This window comes from Vombatus ursinus, unplaced genomic scaffold (assembly GCF_900497805.2).
Source record: "Vombatus ursinus unplaced genomic scaffold, bare-nosed wombat genome assembly UNPS02014830.1, whole genome shotgun sequence".
Lineage (NCBI taxonomy): Eukaryota > Metazoa > Chordata > Mammalia > Diprotodontia > Vombatidae > Vombatus > Vombatus ursinus.
Window position 1 is genome coordinate 36,045,209 of NW_020954608.1, and position 15,079 is coordinate 36,060,287.

At 40.7% G+C, this 15,079-nt stretch overlaps 1 protein-coding gene across 3 annotated transcripts in view; it reads left to right on the forward strand.

Annotated features, from left to right (window-relative positions):
• The window catches only part of ITIH5 (inter-alpha-trypsin inhibitor heavy chain family member 5), a 91,497-nt gene extending 80,044 nt beyond the window's left edge, over positions 1–11,453 (forward strand). For 2 of the 3 annotated variants that reach the window (XM_027838617.1, XM_027838619.1), the window contains exons 13-14: positions 2,356–2,733; positions 6,214–8,428. In XM_027838617.1, coding sequence (XP_027694418.1) covers positions 2,356–2,733; positions 6,214–6,512 — 677 coding nt within the window. In that variant the 3' untranslated portion in view covers positions 6,513–8,428. Of the gene's footprint in view, positions 1–2,355; positions 2,734–6,213; positions 8,429–10,916 lie in introns of those variants that run through there. The other variant, XM_027838618.1, reaches the window with a different exon arrangement.
• The last annotated feature ends 3,626 nt before the right edge of the window (positions 11,454–15,079 follow it).

The following is a 15,079-nucleotide window of genomic DNA, read 5'->3' on the forward strand; positions in this document are numbered from 1 at the left end:
TATAACAACATCAGCAAACACAAACATCGCAATGTACAAAAAAGAACAAGAAAGAGGATTATGTAGGAAATTGTACACTTCTCTTATGTATAGCTTTTTGTAATGTGTGTTTTAAAGGAGAGCAGTGGCAGCATTGTGTAATGTATAGAGAGTCGACTTCGAAGTCAGGAAGACCTGAGTTCAAATCCTGCCTCTGACACAAAGTGGCTGCGTGACCCTGGGCTAGTCACTTCTCAGTGCTGTAGGTTAATGGCGGCAAACTCAAATATAAATGGGGGCCACTGAGCCATACATAACAATCGTTCTGGGTATATATTGACTTAGAAAACCACATATTAACACTATCTGTGTTTTATTGTATTTTTATTTATTTTGTTAAATATTTCCCGATTGTTTAGAAGTTTTTCAATCCTGTCTGATTTTTTGTGACCCTATTTGGGGTTTACTTGGCAAAGAGACTGGACTGGTTTGCCATTTCCTTCTCTAGCTCATTTTACAGATGAGGAAACTGAGGCAAACAGGGTTAAGTGACTTGTCCAGGGTAACACAGATAGTAAGTGTCTGAAGCCAGATTTGAACTCTGGTCTTCCTGACTCTAAGCCTAGCACTCTAACCATTGTGCTATCTAGCTATCCAGTTTTAACTATCCTAAGGACCAAATCCTGCCTTGATTCCAAGATCAAAGGACTCAGCAGAGACCTTAGAAGCCAGGTTAGGCCCTTCCCCTAAAACCCAAGGGTAATTGGCAGTATTCATATGGTTTCTTTAAATCATCAGTTCTGCTTGCTATCTATGGAATGACAGTGCTTTCCTGACTGGAAACTCAAATGGAGAAATCTCAAAGCATAACTGATAAAATGCTCAATTAGGTTCAGCAGAGTCTGGCATCCCTTTCCCTTCTGTGTTTGTTTTCCTGACTCCTGCAATGAGAGTTTTCCATTCAATTAAAAAAAAAAAACTTTTCTTAATGCCTGATATATGCAAGGCATTAAGCCAGGTGCCTTTAATACAAAGGGGAAAAAATGGACTGGTCTCTGCCATCAAGGAACTTACACTGAGTGATGTGAATAAGACACTAACACAGATAAATAAAGATAGGGAATTTGAAGAGGGAAAGAACACCCTAGTTGTTGGAAAGAACACTCAACAACTAGGGGGTGCCAGGAAAGGCTTCCTGGAGGAGGTGGCACCTGAGTTGTCATCCCCTGGAATGGCTAAGAAGATGATCTGAACAGGAGGATTAATTAGGACGAGTGAGGCTCTATTATACAGCAGTAACCTCTAATAACAATCTTTAATCTTTAGCCAGGGAGAACAATCAATTTTGGTACTTAGTGTTTCATTAGACATTAAGATATCTCATATGAGGCTGCCATTTGTATGATATTCAGCCAAGCAGTATGAAAATCTACATCTTTATTTATCTATATCTTCATTAAGTCTTAGGATATAGCATTGGAAGGGGACCTCAGAAGTTATCTAGGCCAACCTCCTCATTTTTCAGATGAGGAAACTGAGGCTCAGAGAGCTCAAGTGGCTTGTCCATAGTCACACAGGAAGTAGAGGCAAGATTCAAACCAAGGTTTTCTCCCTCCAAATTAAATGCTTTTCTTGCTACACAACAACCCCCCTCCCTGAAACATGTTAATATCTTTTGTTTTTACGTCACATTCATTTCAAAATACATCCCTCCTTTCCCGTCCTCCACAGAAAGTTGTCCCTCGTAACAGACAAAAGGAGAGAGAAAAAAAGCATTTTAGCAAAACTAACCAGCACTTCAGCTGAATCTGACAGAGTATAAAATGTTTCACACCTATTGCCACTCTTCTTTCCAATGAACTGAGGGAAACACTTCTCAACTCTTCTTCTCTTAGTCATTATGACTATTCACCTTTCAAGTTTTGTTGTTCTTCTTTCCATTTATCTGGTATCCATTTGTAGATTATTTTCCTGGTTCCGTTTATTTTGCTTTACATCTGTTCATGTCAATCTTTCCATCCATGCCCACTCTTGGAAAGCTGTAGTGATGACTTCCTAAGATGTCTGGTTAGGGTTGTGGCAAGTGTCTCCTAATTGGAGACACACAGGACACCTTATCGATCCTTGAGTCCTTGGGCAAGAGGAATGAGGTCGAAGGAGCTAAGGCCAAGAGCCCCAATATCAAGGCCTTGTCAATGTCTAGTCACCACTAGCTGGTTGTTGATGGCCAGTTGTCAGTAGAATTCAGACTGTTCTGTTCACAGACAAAAAGAATCAGATAATGTTGTCAATGTGGTAGTAGTTCTGGTTTCTTTGTTTTGAGAATGGAATAATTTACCTAACCACTGTTTTGTTTTTCCATCCCTGCTTCATAAGGTGTCACAGTGAATGGAGAATTAATAGGGGCCCCAGCTCCTCCAAATGGCCACAAGAAGTATCGGACTTACTTCCGAACCATCACCATTCTCATCAATAAGCCAGAGAGATCTTACTTAGAAATCACACCAAACAGGATTGTCTTGGATGGTGGGGACAGGTTGGTCCTCCCTTGCAACCAGAGTGTAGTAGTGGGGAGCTGGGGGCTGGAGTTATCTATCTCGGCCAATGCTAACATCACAGTGACCATCCAAGGCACAATCACTTTTGTTATCCTTATTCACCTCTACAAAAATCCAGCTCCTTACCAGCGAAATCATCTTGGCTTCTACATCTCCAATAGCAAAGGACTTTCAGCCAATTGTCATGGACTTTTAGGTAAGGGGTGTGTGTGTGTGTGCTTGCTTGTGTTTGGCCCTAGCTTCCCTTCTATTTATACTGAGTTTCAGGAGGCAAACAATTAAATTCTTTAATTTGAGGTTGATGCTGCTGACATTTTGTTCTTTTCTCCCATCCTTTCTCCCTTCTTCCTTCTTGTCTTTCTGTCTTCCCTTCCCTCCCCTCTCCTTACTCCCCATTCTTGTCTCTTCCCTCCTCCTTTCATTTAATTGGTATAGGGTACTCCTCGTGAGGAAATATTATAGTCTTAGAAAAGTTGACTAAAATGTTAAATGACTTGCCCATGGTCACACAGCCATTTTGTGTCAGAGGCAAGACTTGAAATGAGGTCTTCCAATCTATAAGACTAGTTCTCTCTCTCTAGGTGGCACAGTGGATAGGGCACTAGGCATGGAGTCAGAAAAACCCGAGTTCAAATCCAGACTCAGACACTTATTAGTAGTGTGACCCTGGGCAAATCATTTAACCTCTTTCTGTCTGACTTTGGTTTCCTCAACTGTAAAGTGGGAATAATAACAGCACCTACCTCCCAGGGTTCTTTTTTTTTATTAATTTATTTTGATTTATCAATAATCACTTCCATACGCTTTTGAGTTTAAAATTTTTCTCCCCCTTCCTCCCCACTATCCTCCTCAAGATGGTGCACAATCTGATATAGGCTATACATTTACATTCATATTAAACATATTTTCACATTAGTGATGTTGTGAGTAAAAATTAAAACCAATAGGAGGAACCATCAGAAAGAGGAAATAAAACTCAACAGAAGAGAAAAAAATAGCAATTCAACTTTCATAGTTCTTTCTTTGGATGTGGATAGCATTTTCCATCACAAGGCCTCTGGAGATGTCTTAGGTCCTTGTATTGCCAGAAAGGGTCAAGTTTATCAACATTAGTCATCACACAACGTGGCTGTTATTGTGCACAATGTTCTCTTGGTTCTACTCACTTCACTCAGTATCAGACCATACAAGTCTTACCAAGTTTTTCTGAAGTCAGCTTGTTCATCATTTCTTATAGCACAATAGTATTCCATCACATTCATATACCACAACTTGCTCAGCCATTCCCCAATTGATGGGCATCCTCTCAATTTCCAATTCTTTGCCACCACAAAAAGAGCTGCTGTGAATATTTTTGTACATGTGGGTCCTTTTCCCATTTGTTCCCATTTTCCCATTTTGATCTCTTTGGGATATAGCCCTAGAAGTGCTATTGCTGGGTCAAAGGGTATGCACATTTTTATAGCCCTTTGGGCATAATTCCAAATTGCTCTCCAAAATGGTTGGATCATTTCACAACTCCACCAACAATGCATTAGTGTTCCAATTTTCCCACATCTTCTTCAACATTTATCATTTTCTTGTTCTGTCATGTTGGCCAATCTGATAGGTGTGATATGGTACCTCAGAGTTGTTTTGATTTGCATCTTTAATCAATAGTGATTTAGAGCATTTTTTCATATGACTATAGATGGCTTTAATTTCTTCATCTGAGAACTGTCTGTTCATATCCTTTGACCATTTATCAATTGGGGAATGGCTTGTATTATAAATTTGACTTAAATCTCTATATATTTTAGAAATGAGGCCCTTATCAGAGAGATTGGTTATAAAAATTCTTTCCCAGTTTTCTACCTTCCTTCTAATCTTAGTTGCATTGGCTTTGTTTGCATAAAAACTTTTCAGTTTAATGTAATCAAAATTATCCATTTTGCTTTTTGTAATGTTCTGTATCTCTTGTTTGGTCATGAATTCTTCTGTTCTCCATAGATTTGACAGGTAAACTATTTCTTGCTCTCCCAGTTTGCTTATCTCTCAGGGTTCTTGTGAGGATTAAATGCGATAATATTTGTAAAGCATTCAGCACAGTGCCTAGCACATAGTAAGAGCTTAATAAATGCTTGTTCCTTCACCTCACCTCTCACCTCCCACCATGATCCTAGCTTTAGTTTCATTAGTTTTAGAAAATTTAATACAAATACTTTCATATAACATAATATATGTAAGCATGGATTCCCATTTAGACGTCCATAAAGACTTTCTGGGAATGGGAGGAGACTGTAGAAGTCAATGCATCCCGGGAATTATAAGGGAAAGGTTCTGTTTTCTCACCTCTCAGTAGAGTGGCATTAATGAAGTTCAAGCCATTAACCTTGTGTTCTTAGGAACAGAGCTAGCAGTGATACTTTTATTTCGCTATTGACCATGTAGCTCTCTTGCTGCAAATTGACAGCAAGACGTTGTGCCAGAGCTAGGTTTAGAAGGCTGGATTTTCTGGTATTTGAACCTGGGCATTTTAGCAAGGTCTTGTCCAGGGTTGGGGAACTTGTGGCCTGGAGGCCATATATGGCCTTCTAGGTCCTCAAGGGTGGCCCTTTGAATCAGTCAATTGAATCAGTAAAAATACCAATCAATCAGGCACCTAGGTATTTAATAGCAAGCTGTATTGTTAGATGAAATTGAGAATAAAATGTGACTGAAGGATGTGGTACACTAGTCATTTGTTGACTAGAAGTTTGGTCAAAAAGAGGGATGAGAAGTAACCTAAATCTTTGGTTATTTTCACTGTTACTGCTACCCAGTAACTGAAACAGAAGTCATTTTCTGTAGGAACCTTGACTCTTTGTACCTTCTTATGCCTTATGCCTTCTTTGAATCAGTCAAAAGGCACTTAAGGACCTAGAGGGCCACATGTGGCCTCCAGGCCACAGGTTCTCCACCCCTGGTCTTATTTATCAAGAATGAATTCTGCTGTAGATTGGGGTCTAGAACCCCACTTACCTGGAAAAATTCTGATTATGAATATCAAAGTGAATGAACTGCCTCCTGTTTCTCACCTTCACAATCTCTTGCACACACATTGATAGGCCTAGGCCTATCAAGGGGACCTTGGGACTAGGTTACCAAAAAGACCTAATCCTCCTTCCCTGTCACCCCTGCCTCATTCTGTCTTTGCTTAGGGGACTGTGGCAGGGTTAGTGGATCTCCATGGAGCTGGTCTGGAAAATTTCCAATGTTAAGGTAATAGGCAACAGCCTATTACAAAACAGCCTCCAAACATGGAGGGAAAAGGAGAGATTTCTGGGAGAAGTCAAAGAAAATGATCATAGATTTAGATCTTGAAAGGACCTTAGAAGACGTGAGTTGCACCTCTTCATTTTACAGATGAGGAAACTGAGGCATAGAGATGTTAAGTGATTTGTTCAGGGTGGCATAGCTAGTAAGGATTTGAGATAGGATTTGAATCCTGGTTTCCTAGCTCCAGGCAACCCATCCACTAGCCACTCTGGCCTCTCCAAATCTTAGACTGTGGTCATCTTAAAGTTTCCCACTGATGTCAGAGCATTCTCCTTTACTAACTGTAATAAATGTTCGATTAACCCAAACTGGAGTCAAATATTATTACATCTGTGCTGACTGGGTTTGACCCATGTTCGGTTCTTTTTTCCCTCTGTAGGTCAGTTCCTGAACCAGGAGCCTAAACTAACAAAAGAGCCAGTTGGCTCAGGCTCCAACCAGAACCATACTGAGTCTTCAGTCTCCCAGGCAGACTTAAGCTCTGAGACCATTCTAAAAGTGAAAGAGCATCGGGTCCCAGTGGTCTGGAAACAGAGGAAGATCTACAGTGGACAAGAACAGATAGACTGCTGGTTTGCCAAAAATTCAGCCAAGCTCATTGATGGAGAGTACAAGGACTACTTAGCCTCCCATCCTTTTGACACAGAGACCACTTTTGGAGTAAGAGCATCCCAATGACTATAGGACATGCCAGCCCTGGATATTAGAACACATGGTAGGGAAATGACTTTTGAAGCTATCCTAATGTATGCAGCTCTTCATACTACATCCCTGAGTAACTCAGCTACTCTACAAATGTCAAGCTGGCCAAAGGGTAGGAAGGGGAAGCTTGGGTGAAGAAGTTATTTCCTTCCTTCTTTCCCCTTTTTGCCTTTCCCTTCCTTACCCACAGGGGAGAAAGAGGTGACAGAACTAAGTGGGAGAAGCAAGTGAAACCTTGACATTGTTCTAACCTGGCACCACTCTTCTTCCATATATCTCAGCACCTTCCACACATTAACCAACTCCTTTGTGATGCAGGCTGATGAAGACTTTGCCTTTGATGTGGAAATGGCCTGCCTGGGTCAGCAACTTTGCCTTTTGCCTCACGCTGATGCTTGGCGAGCTCTCCTTTGTAAAACTTTTAAGTCCTCGGGATGCATGGCTAGCTCCTTGCATGGGAGGGCACCTCTAGCCTGTCGGTGGTTATAGCACATGGGTTTGATAATGGCCAACAACTCTATTATTCCTTAGGAATGTCTCCTCTGTGGTGTTAGTTCACCTTTTTAAAAATTAGCTTTTTTTTTTGTTTGATCATTGTAGGAATTGACATGAGATCAGTCCCTCTGTACCTAAAATCTTATTAGCTGGATTTGTAAATAACTGGACTTTGTTTATTGATATTTTCCTATTTATTTAGTTATGCTAAGTCCATAAAGGAGGGAAAATAACAAATATCATGTGTATTTGAACTAGTCTGCTTGGAATGCTGAGAATCTTGCCAGCTGCGTGTTAAGTCACTTACAAAGCCCTAGGAAATCTCTGGTTTACTCTAACAGATTCTGGATGATTTTTTTTTTCTTTGCAATGAAAGGTTCTTCAGGAGATGATGAACTGAGTTGTCCCAAGTGGAATTGGGGTGTGGCTGGGGAAGAGGCTGGCTTGGATCCAGAGCAGAATGACCCTGGCAGGCGAGCTAGCTGTAAGGGATTAACTTGCACATTCCCAGGAAGAGGAGTACGCACTTACCAAACCTGAAAAGAATGCCAGCTCCTCAGAGTTACATAGGCCAAGGAGTCAGAAATCATGGTGGGAGTGAAGAAGTTTGATTTTTTTTCAGACCTGGGCCAAACCTGTGTCACAAATGGAAGAGGGAAGGGTACAGTTGTAGGGGGCTGGGAGTGAAAATACCCCCCCACAAATGTTGTCCATTTAATTTTTAAACATCCCATCTGAAGCCAAATTGCATTACTAAAGAGAACGAACCTGATAGCAGAAAGGAAGCTTTATCAGTACTCTTTTCCAAATATCTCTCCGCCTTTGTTCTGCTGTTCATCATACTGTCTTTTAAGTGAAACAAGCCTACATCAGAGGAAGGTTGTCTGGGAAGTAGACAGATGCAGGGTGTATGGAGCCAAACAGAAGAGGGGTGCCAGAAATTTTCAGCCAAAGAAGTATTTTCTTTTGACGAGGGCTGTATTAGAAGGCCAAGCGTTAACCTCAGGAGAGGTTCCTTATGTTAGGAGGACTGCCAAACCAGCCCTCGCATGAAATGTGAAAACAGCCCTAGCATTTGGGGAGAAATCAGAACTAATAAAATTGTTTGCCACTTTTGCCTTCCCTTGAGAAACATCACAAATAGCCAAATGTCACCAATGTGGTACAGTCAGATCCAGACAACTTCAGGGGAAGTAGCTTAGGTCACTTTATTGTCTAATTTCTCTAATTTCTCTTAAATCATCCACCTCTGTCTTCAACAACAGATGGCCAGGAATTGATCTCCTGAGTAGTCAGTTATATCGCTTATCCCACTATCCATTTGCTCTCTCCCTCTCCCCTCTCTCCCTCCCCCCTCTCCCTCTCCTCCTCCTCTCTTTCTCTCTGTCTCTCTCTCTGTCTCTACTTTCTGTCTTTGTCTCTCTGCCTATCTCTGTCTCTGCCTCCCCCTCCCCCTCCTATCTCCTTTCTCCCTCAGTACTCTCTCAAAATAGGTGCTTGGTCTGAGACAATAGGTGCAGAGACAACTAGTCTAGACTGCAAGGAGATTGTTATACATTTTGGCACTCACACAGAGAAGGGAGTAGCATGATCCAGAACCAAGATGTAACTGGACAGGCTTTTGATGGTCCTTTTCTCTTACTTTGCATGTTAGTGCCCAAGATGGGCAGATATAGCCGAGTTGAACCCTGCCCATTTTAAGTATTCAACAAAATCCAGACTGAGGACTTTAGATTAAAAGAAGGATTTCCTGATGGTGGGATTCTTTAAAGGCAGAAACAGGCAATCATTTTATGGCCATTTTCCCTCAAGGTGGCTTTTCATATTTAAGTTCATTTGTCTATGCCCTTGCTAGATCTCCCAGTGGTAGCAGTAGTAGAGAAAACTTACTTTTAAGCCAGGAAATACTATGCTCAAGGCCCCTCTCTGGCACATAAAGACTGTGTGACCTTTGGCAAATCACTTAACTTCTCAGTGCTTTAGGCAGCTCTCAGACTATAAATTTCGTAAAAGCGGCTGACCTACAAATGGTAGAGGGAATTCCCTCATCCTGGAGTTCCCTTACAACTATAAACCACAGATCCAGACCTTATCTCAGACTTTACAAATAGAATAGGAATTTAACTGAAGACTTTGGTTGAGGGAGTTCAGGGATCCATTATCAGAGGAAGAGGAAGAAGGGGCAGCCAAAGCCTTAAGATTTTAGTGATGATGGAACAGAAACGACATTAAAACTCAGCCCTCCTTATTCCTCCTTCTCCTCTTTTGAGGGGCTTAGAACAACACTACCCCCATTCCTCCTATCCTTCATTCTGCTTCATGACAATCTTTCCTTGGTCCAAAAAGCAACCATCTGCTGGGATTTTGCAATTGATATCTCCTTAAGACTTGTTTTAAGTGACTGCTCCCCAGAGGTCCTCGATTTGCCTTCCTTACATCTTTGTACCTGTGGCATACCTAAACTTAAGACAGAGGTGCAGGACTCATTGGTGGATCTTCCTTCTGGAGCTTTGGGAATGAATGGGATATCCAATTGACTTTGATCAGAAGTGCATTCTAATTTTCTAATCTTACTACCTCTTTTCAAGGGTCTAAAAAGGGATGTGTACAAAGATGATTTCCCTGGCCCACTTGGTGCTTTTAAGAACTAAATTTAGAGTTACACCATCTGGGTTGGAATTCTAAAGAGGTTCCCCACTATATAACCTTGGGCAAGTACCTAACCTTTTTGTGCCTCAGTTTGACCATCTGTAAAATCAAGGGATGGGCCAGAAGATTTCTAAGTTCTTTTCCAGCTCTAAAGGGCTATTGTTGTAATAGGGGTTAAAGATCTGCAATAACCTCTTTGCCCTCTTTTATTCGATTTCTCCCATGCACAGTGACATATCTGTGGGAAAAGCTGGCTAGAGGTCTGGACACACTATAACTAGAAAGTTAAACTAGCCAATAGGATTTGACCAATGACCTTAGCCTTGCTCATACCACACTTTAAACAATTATAAGCATTTATTAAGCACCTACTTACCAGAGAACGCTGTGTTAGGCGCTGGGCATACAAAGACCTTAATGAAATCATCTTTGCTATCAAGGAGGAGTGACATTCTTTTAGAGGAAGACATGTACCCAAACCAAATGAGTTGACTAGACCACACACCTATTACCAGAAGTGAAATTTGTAAGAGCTCTCTCTGCCACTGGGAATATTCTGAAGTCACCAAAAGTTCATGTTCAGTCCTTGGTGCTTATGGTAAGTTAGGAAGGAGGCAGGATGAGGCTGCTGTGTGAATTCGGTGAACTTGACCACCATCTCTCTGGTCTCCAGGAGGCACATTCTGGTATTCTACAATGGGGCTGTTCCCTGGCAAAGGATTTCTTTTGATTTGTGCTTTTCTTATTAGGCAGTTCTGGAGAAGGGACTTGTGCATGCACTCAGTGCATGAAGGTATTAATGAACAGGAATTTCAAAGCTTTTTTAAAGCTTTTTTTCCATTGCTATCTTTTGCTTTTATATTACCCCAATCCCTAAATATGTCTTCCTCCCCTCTCCAGTAAGACATCTCTCACAACAAGCCAGCAAACAAACAAACAAATAAATAAATGAAGAAAAAAATCAGTTCAGTAACACTAACCAGCACAACAGTGGACTGTGGCAGTATACTCAGTGTTCCATATCCATAGTTCCCCACCTCAATAAAGAAGAGAAGGCACATTACTTCATCTCTTCTTCCAGAATAATTCTGTTGCATAGAATTCAATTTATTATTTTTTTTCCTTTGGGGGTTGGGGTGGATTTTGGAATCTTAAGTTAATGGACAAGGGTAAGTGGCTCATGTAAAAGTTTGAAACATATTTGTCTTTTCTCTTTCATGGGATGAATGTTCCAAGGAGAAGAATATGGACAGTTCAGTGAGGTGCTGGAATACTCATTAGAGCAAAAGGCGACTCCTTACACTTGTGTGCTATCTTTTTAACCTATAAAATAAACATATGCTAAATGACTTTGAGAATGCCATTTTTTCCCCCTTAGCTCAAGGCAGCTTCAGTCTATAGCTTAGGGCCAACTCAGCAACTGGCAAATGTTGACAGTGATGATGCTAAGAGCAGTAAGTGTGGTTCAAGGAAAAGTTGGGTGTGGTAAAAGGCTTGGGGTTGAAGGGAGAGGCGAGAAGTGCCCAGAAAGATCAAGTGCCTTGTGCTTGCCAGAGATGAAACTTAAACCATTTCCAGCTGTGTGATCTTTCAGGGATCCACTACCTGAATCTCAGAGAGAAATTAGCTCAAGACATTAGCTTTCGTAATGCAAATGTGACTTGTAAAAATGACTTCAGTCTTACAGGTGCTAGTGAGACAATGGAAAGAGCAATCGTCCTCTAGTCAGAGAACCAGAGTTCAAATCCTGCTTTGGATGCTCACTACATATGTGACCTGGGGCAAGTCACTTAACCGACTTGAGCCTTAGTTTCCTCATCTGTAAAATGAGGGGTTTGGATTTAACAGCCTCTCATGTCCTTTCTGGTTCTACCTTTGCAGAGGTGGTGATACGTGTGGATTAAAGTGGAGTTGGAATTGGCTTTCCTTAGCTGCTTCCAGCAATACTTGTTAGTCTGAATTGAATACTGTATCCTGATGGGTAAATTAGGTGACTGCTAGCCCAATTTCCTTCACATTTTTCAAATAAAATGTACCTTCTGGCTAAGCTGAGTCATGAATAATGTAAGCTTCTTCTTTCTCAAAGGCTTTCTAAGGGGATTTTTAAGTCACTCAGGGTGGGTATGGTCAATTCCACAGTGCTGTGATTAAAAGAAGGTGGAACCCCTGCAGCAAGCAGAGACACAGCTGAACAGACACATGATAGTTTTACTTCAAATGTTTATTACAATCCATAAAAAGCAAATAAAAAATAATAAAAGGAAATTTTAAGAAAGTCAATTATAGTATAATTGTTAAGATTTACAAGAGGGATATTTTATTTTTTCAAAAGAGGTTGATGCCGACACTAAAAATCATGTCTTTGGATAGCTTGGTATTTTTTAGGGGACTAATACTTAGTTTTTTAAGGGAAGCAAGAATGTAGAAGAACTCCACCATTCCAGCAAAAAAAAAAATGCAGGCTTGATGTCAAACTTTGCCATCCATTAGTAGAAGGGTTTGAAATACAGGAAAGTCAACAGGCAGCCTGAATTGGTGTCATGAACAAAGTCAAATTGAAATAATAAAATGGCCTCTCAAAATGTCACCAAGTACAAATGAGCAGCTCCTAGCTCTGCTGTCTCGTGGCAATATATTGCCTTCCTTACCATAGCTTCTGTCATAGTCTCGTTCTCACTTACAACCATTGATCATCCAAATCCCTCCAATAAATATTCCACTTGCTTCCCTGGATCTCACGAGTGTCTTAGGATCACAGAATTAGAGTTGGAAGGGACCGTAGAGGCTGTGGAATCCAACTTCCTTCATTTTACAGATAGGGAAACTGAGGCACGGAGCATTTATGTGACTTGCCCGGGATCACATAGCTGGTAAGTATCCTAGGCAAGATTTGAACCCAAGTCTTACTGACTCCAAGTTCATTGCCCTGTTCTCTAAGCCAAACTGCCTCTCAGTTTCAGCTGGAATTTTCCTTGTTTGTCTCAAAGATGGTTTTTACCACTTTTTTTGCCTGCAGAACTGCTTCTCTCATTACTGGTATTGAATGGCCTTTCTGGGTCTCATTTTCAAACTGACTCAACAAATATTAAGTATCTGTTATGCTCAAAGGACTGGATCAGGCACTGGGGACACAAAAACAAAAAATGAAAAATATAGTCCCCTCCTTCAAGGAGCTAATGGGGAGCAAAACATATAAGAGAAAAAAATAGGAGAGGAGAGAGAAGAGCAGAGGAAAATTAAGGGGATCAAGAGAAACTTCCTGAAGGAGGGGGCCCCTGAGCTGAGCCTTGAAGGAGGGCAAGGGTTTTAAGAGACAAGGAAGGAGATTGAACCACATCAAATTCAGACCTCAACATCATCTAAAAAGAATTAAAACAGAATTAAAAAGTGATTAAGCATAGGACTGACTGATATCAAGAACTAAAACAAAGCCAGCTAACTTGGGGTATGTACAGTACAGTATCTGAACTCTAATACCTGAACAGTCAGATAATGGGCTAAAGATTCTTTCTTACCTGTTTGTAGAGGGATTATCTCCAAGGCAGATGTTTTCTTAAGGGGGGGATGGTAATCAATGAAGAAAGCACAAATAGAAAAGTAGGCAGGCAAATTAAAGTTTCTGAAATTGGCAATCAACATATAGTACCTAGATTAAAATTACTCTCCATAGCATTGTTTTATATACAGTACTATAGGAATCAATAGTTATTTTATGTATCCACAAGGGACATTCAAATGACATGCACAAGTCTTCTCTATTCTGGCACAGTTTTTCCACATAATTGTGCTGCTCCTGAAATTACCGTCTTTTTTTCTTCTTGTTTTTACTGTTATACTTATTTTTAAAGTGGGCATGTTTTGTTTTTACATTACAAATGTGTCCAGATTGTCCCTACCCTGTAAGAGCTCTCTTGTAACAAAGTTAAAGAATTAAAGCTGATGACTTCATCTGAAAGTACATATACTATTTCATATCTGTATCCACCCAACCTCTCTATTTTTAAAGTGTTTTTGATGAACAGAATTCTATTCTCTCTCTCTCTCTCTCTCTCTCTCTCTCTCTCTCTCTCTCTCTCTTTTTGGAGGCCTAGAAAAATAGGTGGTCCCAAACCAGAGTAATCTAAGTCCAATTAATTCCTAGTTGATGACACTTCCAGAAGTGTCCTCATCCTTACTCAGGTGTTACTTGAGAAACATCAGTAAATGTTGCTTGTCTGCTCCACAAAGTTGTCAATGGACATGTCCACACCCACCATAGGAATACATTATTGAAGACTCCAAGCCTTCCCACCCTATCAGCCCATCACATTACTCAGGTTACTCTCTGAGTACTGGATCAACCCACTACACTTGAATTAATGGCAGACACTGGAAGAGTTTCTGTTCTCACTGTACTGCTGAAATGGAACTCTTATAGCCGACCAATAAACGTCTACTTCCCGAATCCATTGTTTTTTCCTCAAATCTCATTCTTCTTGTCCATATTATTGACCATCCTCTCATTCTTGAAACTTTTCTCTCCTTTGGTCTTCTTGACATTACATTATCATAGCAATCTAATAGTAGTTTTTGGTTAATTGTACTTGCTTCACTTCAGAGTATGGTTTTTAGCCTGGGAATAAAGTGGGGGTAGGTACAAGGATAGGAGTAGGGGCTAAATCTACCATTTCATAGATATAAAAAACTCTCAGGAGAGTAAATGTCCTCCACTAAGACAGGTTGCCATCTTCTCTGCAACTTATAGTCTTAAGGAATTGGCTTAACCCAAACAGCTTGGGCTTCAAGGTCACACAGCCAACATGCATCAAAAGCGCAGCTGTTCAAGGCCAGCTGTCTATCCAATATGCAACACAGCCTCTGTGCACTAGAAAAATTATCTTTTATTTGTATTGTCAGTAAGGAAGAGTGGGATGTGTTTCTAAACTACTCCTATTTGGGATGCAAACCAAAAAATAAAACACACACAAGTGTTTATAAACTACATTGGAGTCCATCTCAAAAAAGAGTTGGATGATAGACAAGCATAGGCACTTTTCAAATTTTATTTTTGTTTTTGTTTTCCCATAAATCTGTGAAGGTTGGGGGAAGAAGGCAAGAGGTGAATACAGGGTCTGCTGGTAGGAAAAAACAAACAAAGAAACAAAAAAAACTTTGATTTCCCAGAATGCTCTTGGCCAAAGGCATGTGGCAGGAAGTACCAAGCAAGTTTCTGGGAGAGAAAAGGTGGCTGGGAGGGAAAAGGAAGAAAGAGAGAAAAAAATATGACAGGAGAGAGAGGAGCTTTCCATGTTGCCTCACCAGCTTGGGGGTAAAGACGTCTTGCTAAAAGTGGTACCACAGGATCACCCACTGAGAATGTTGGCAGCAGTAGCAGCATCAGATGACTGCTGGGCAGGTAG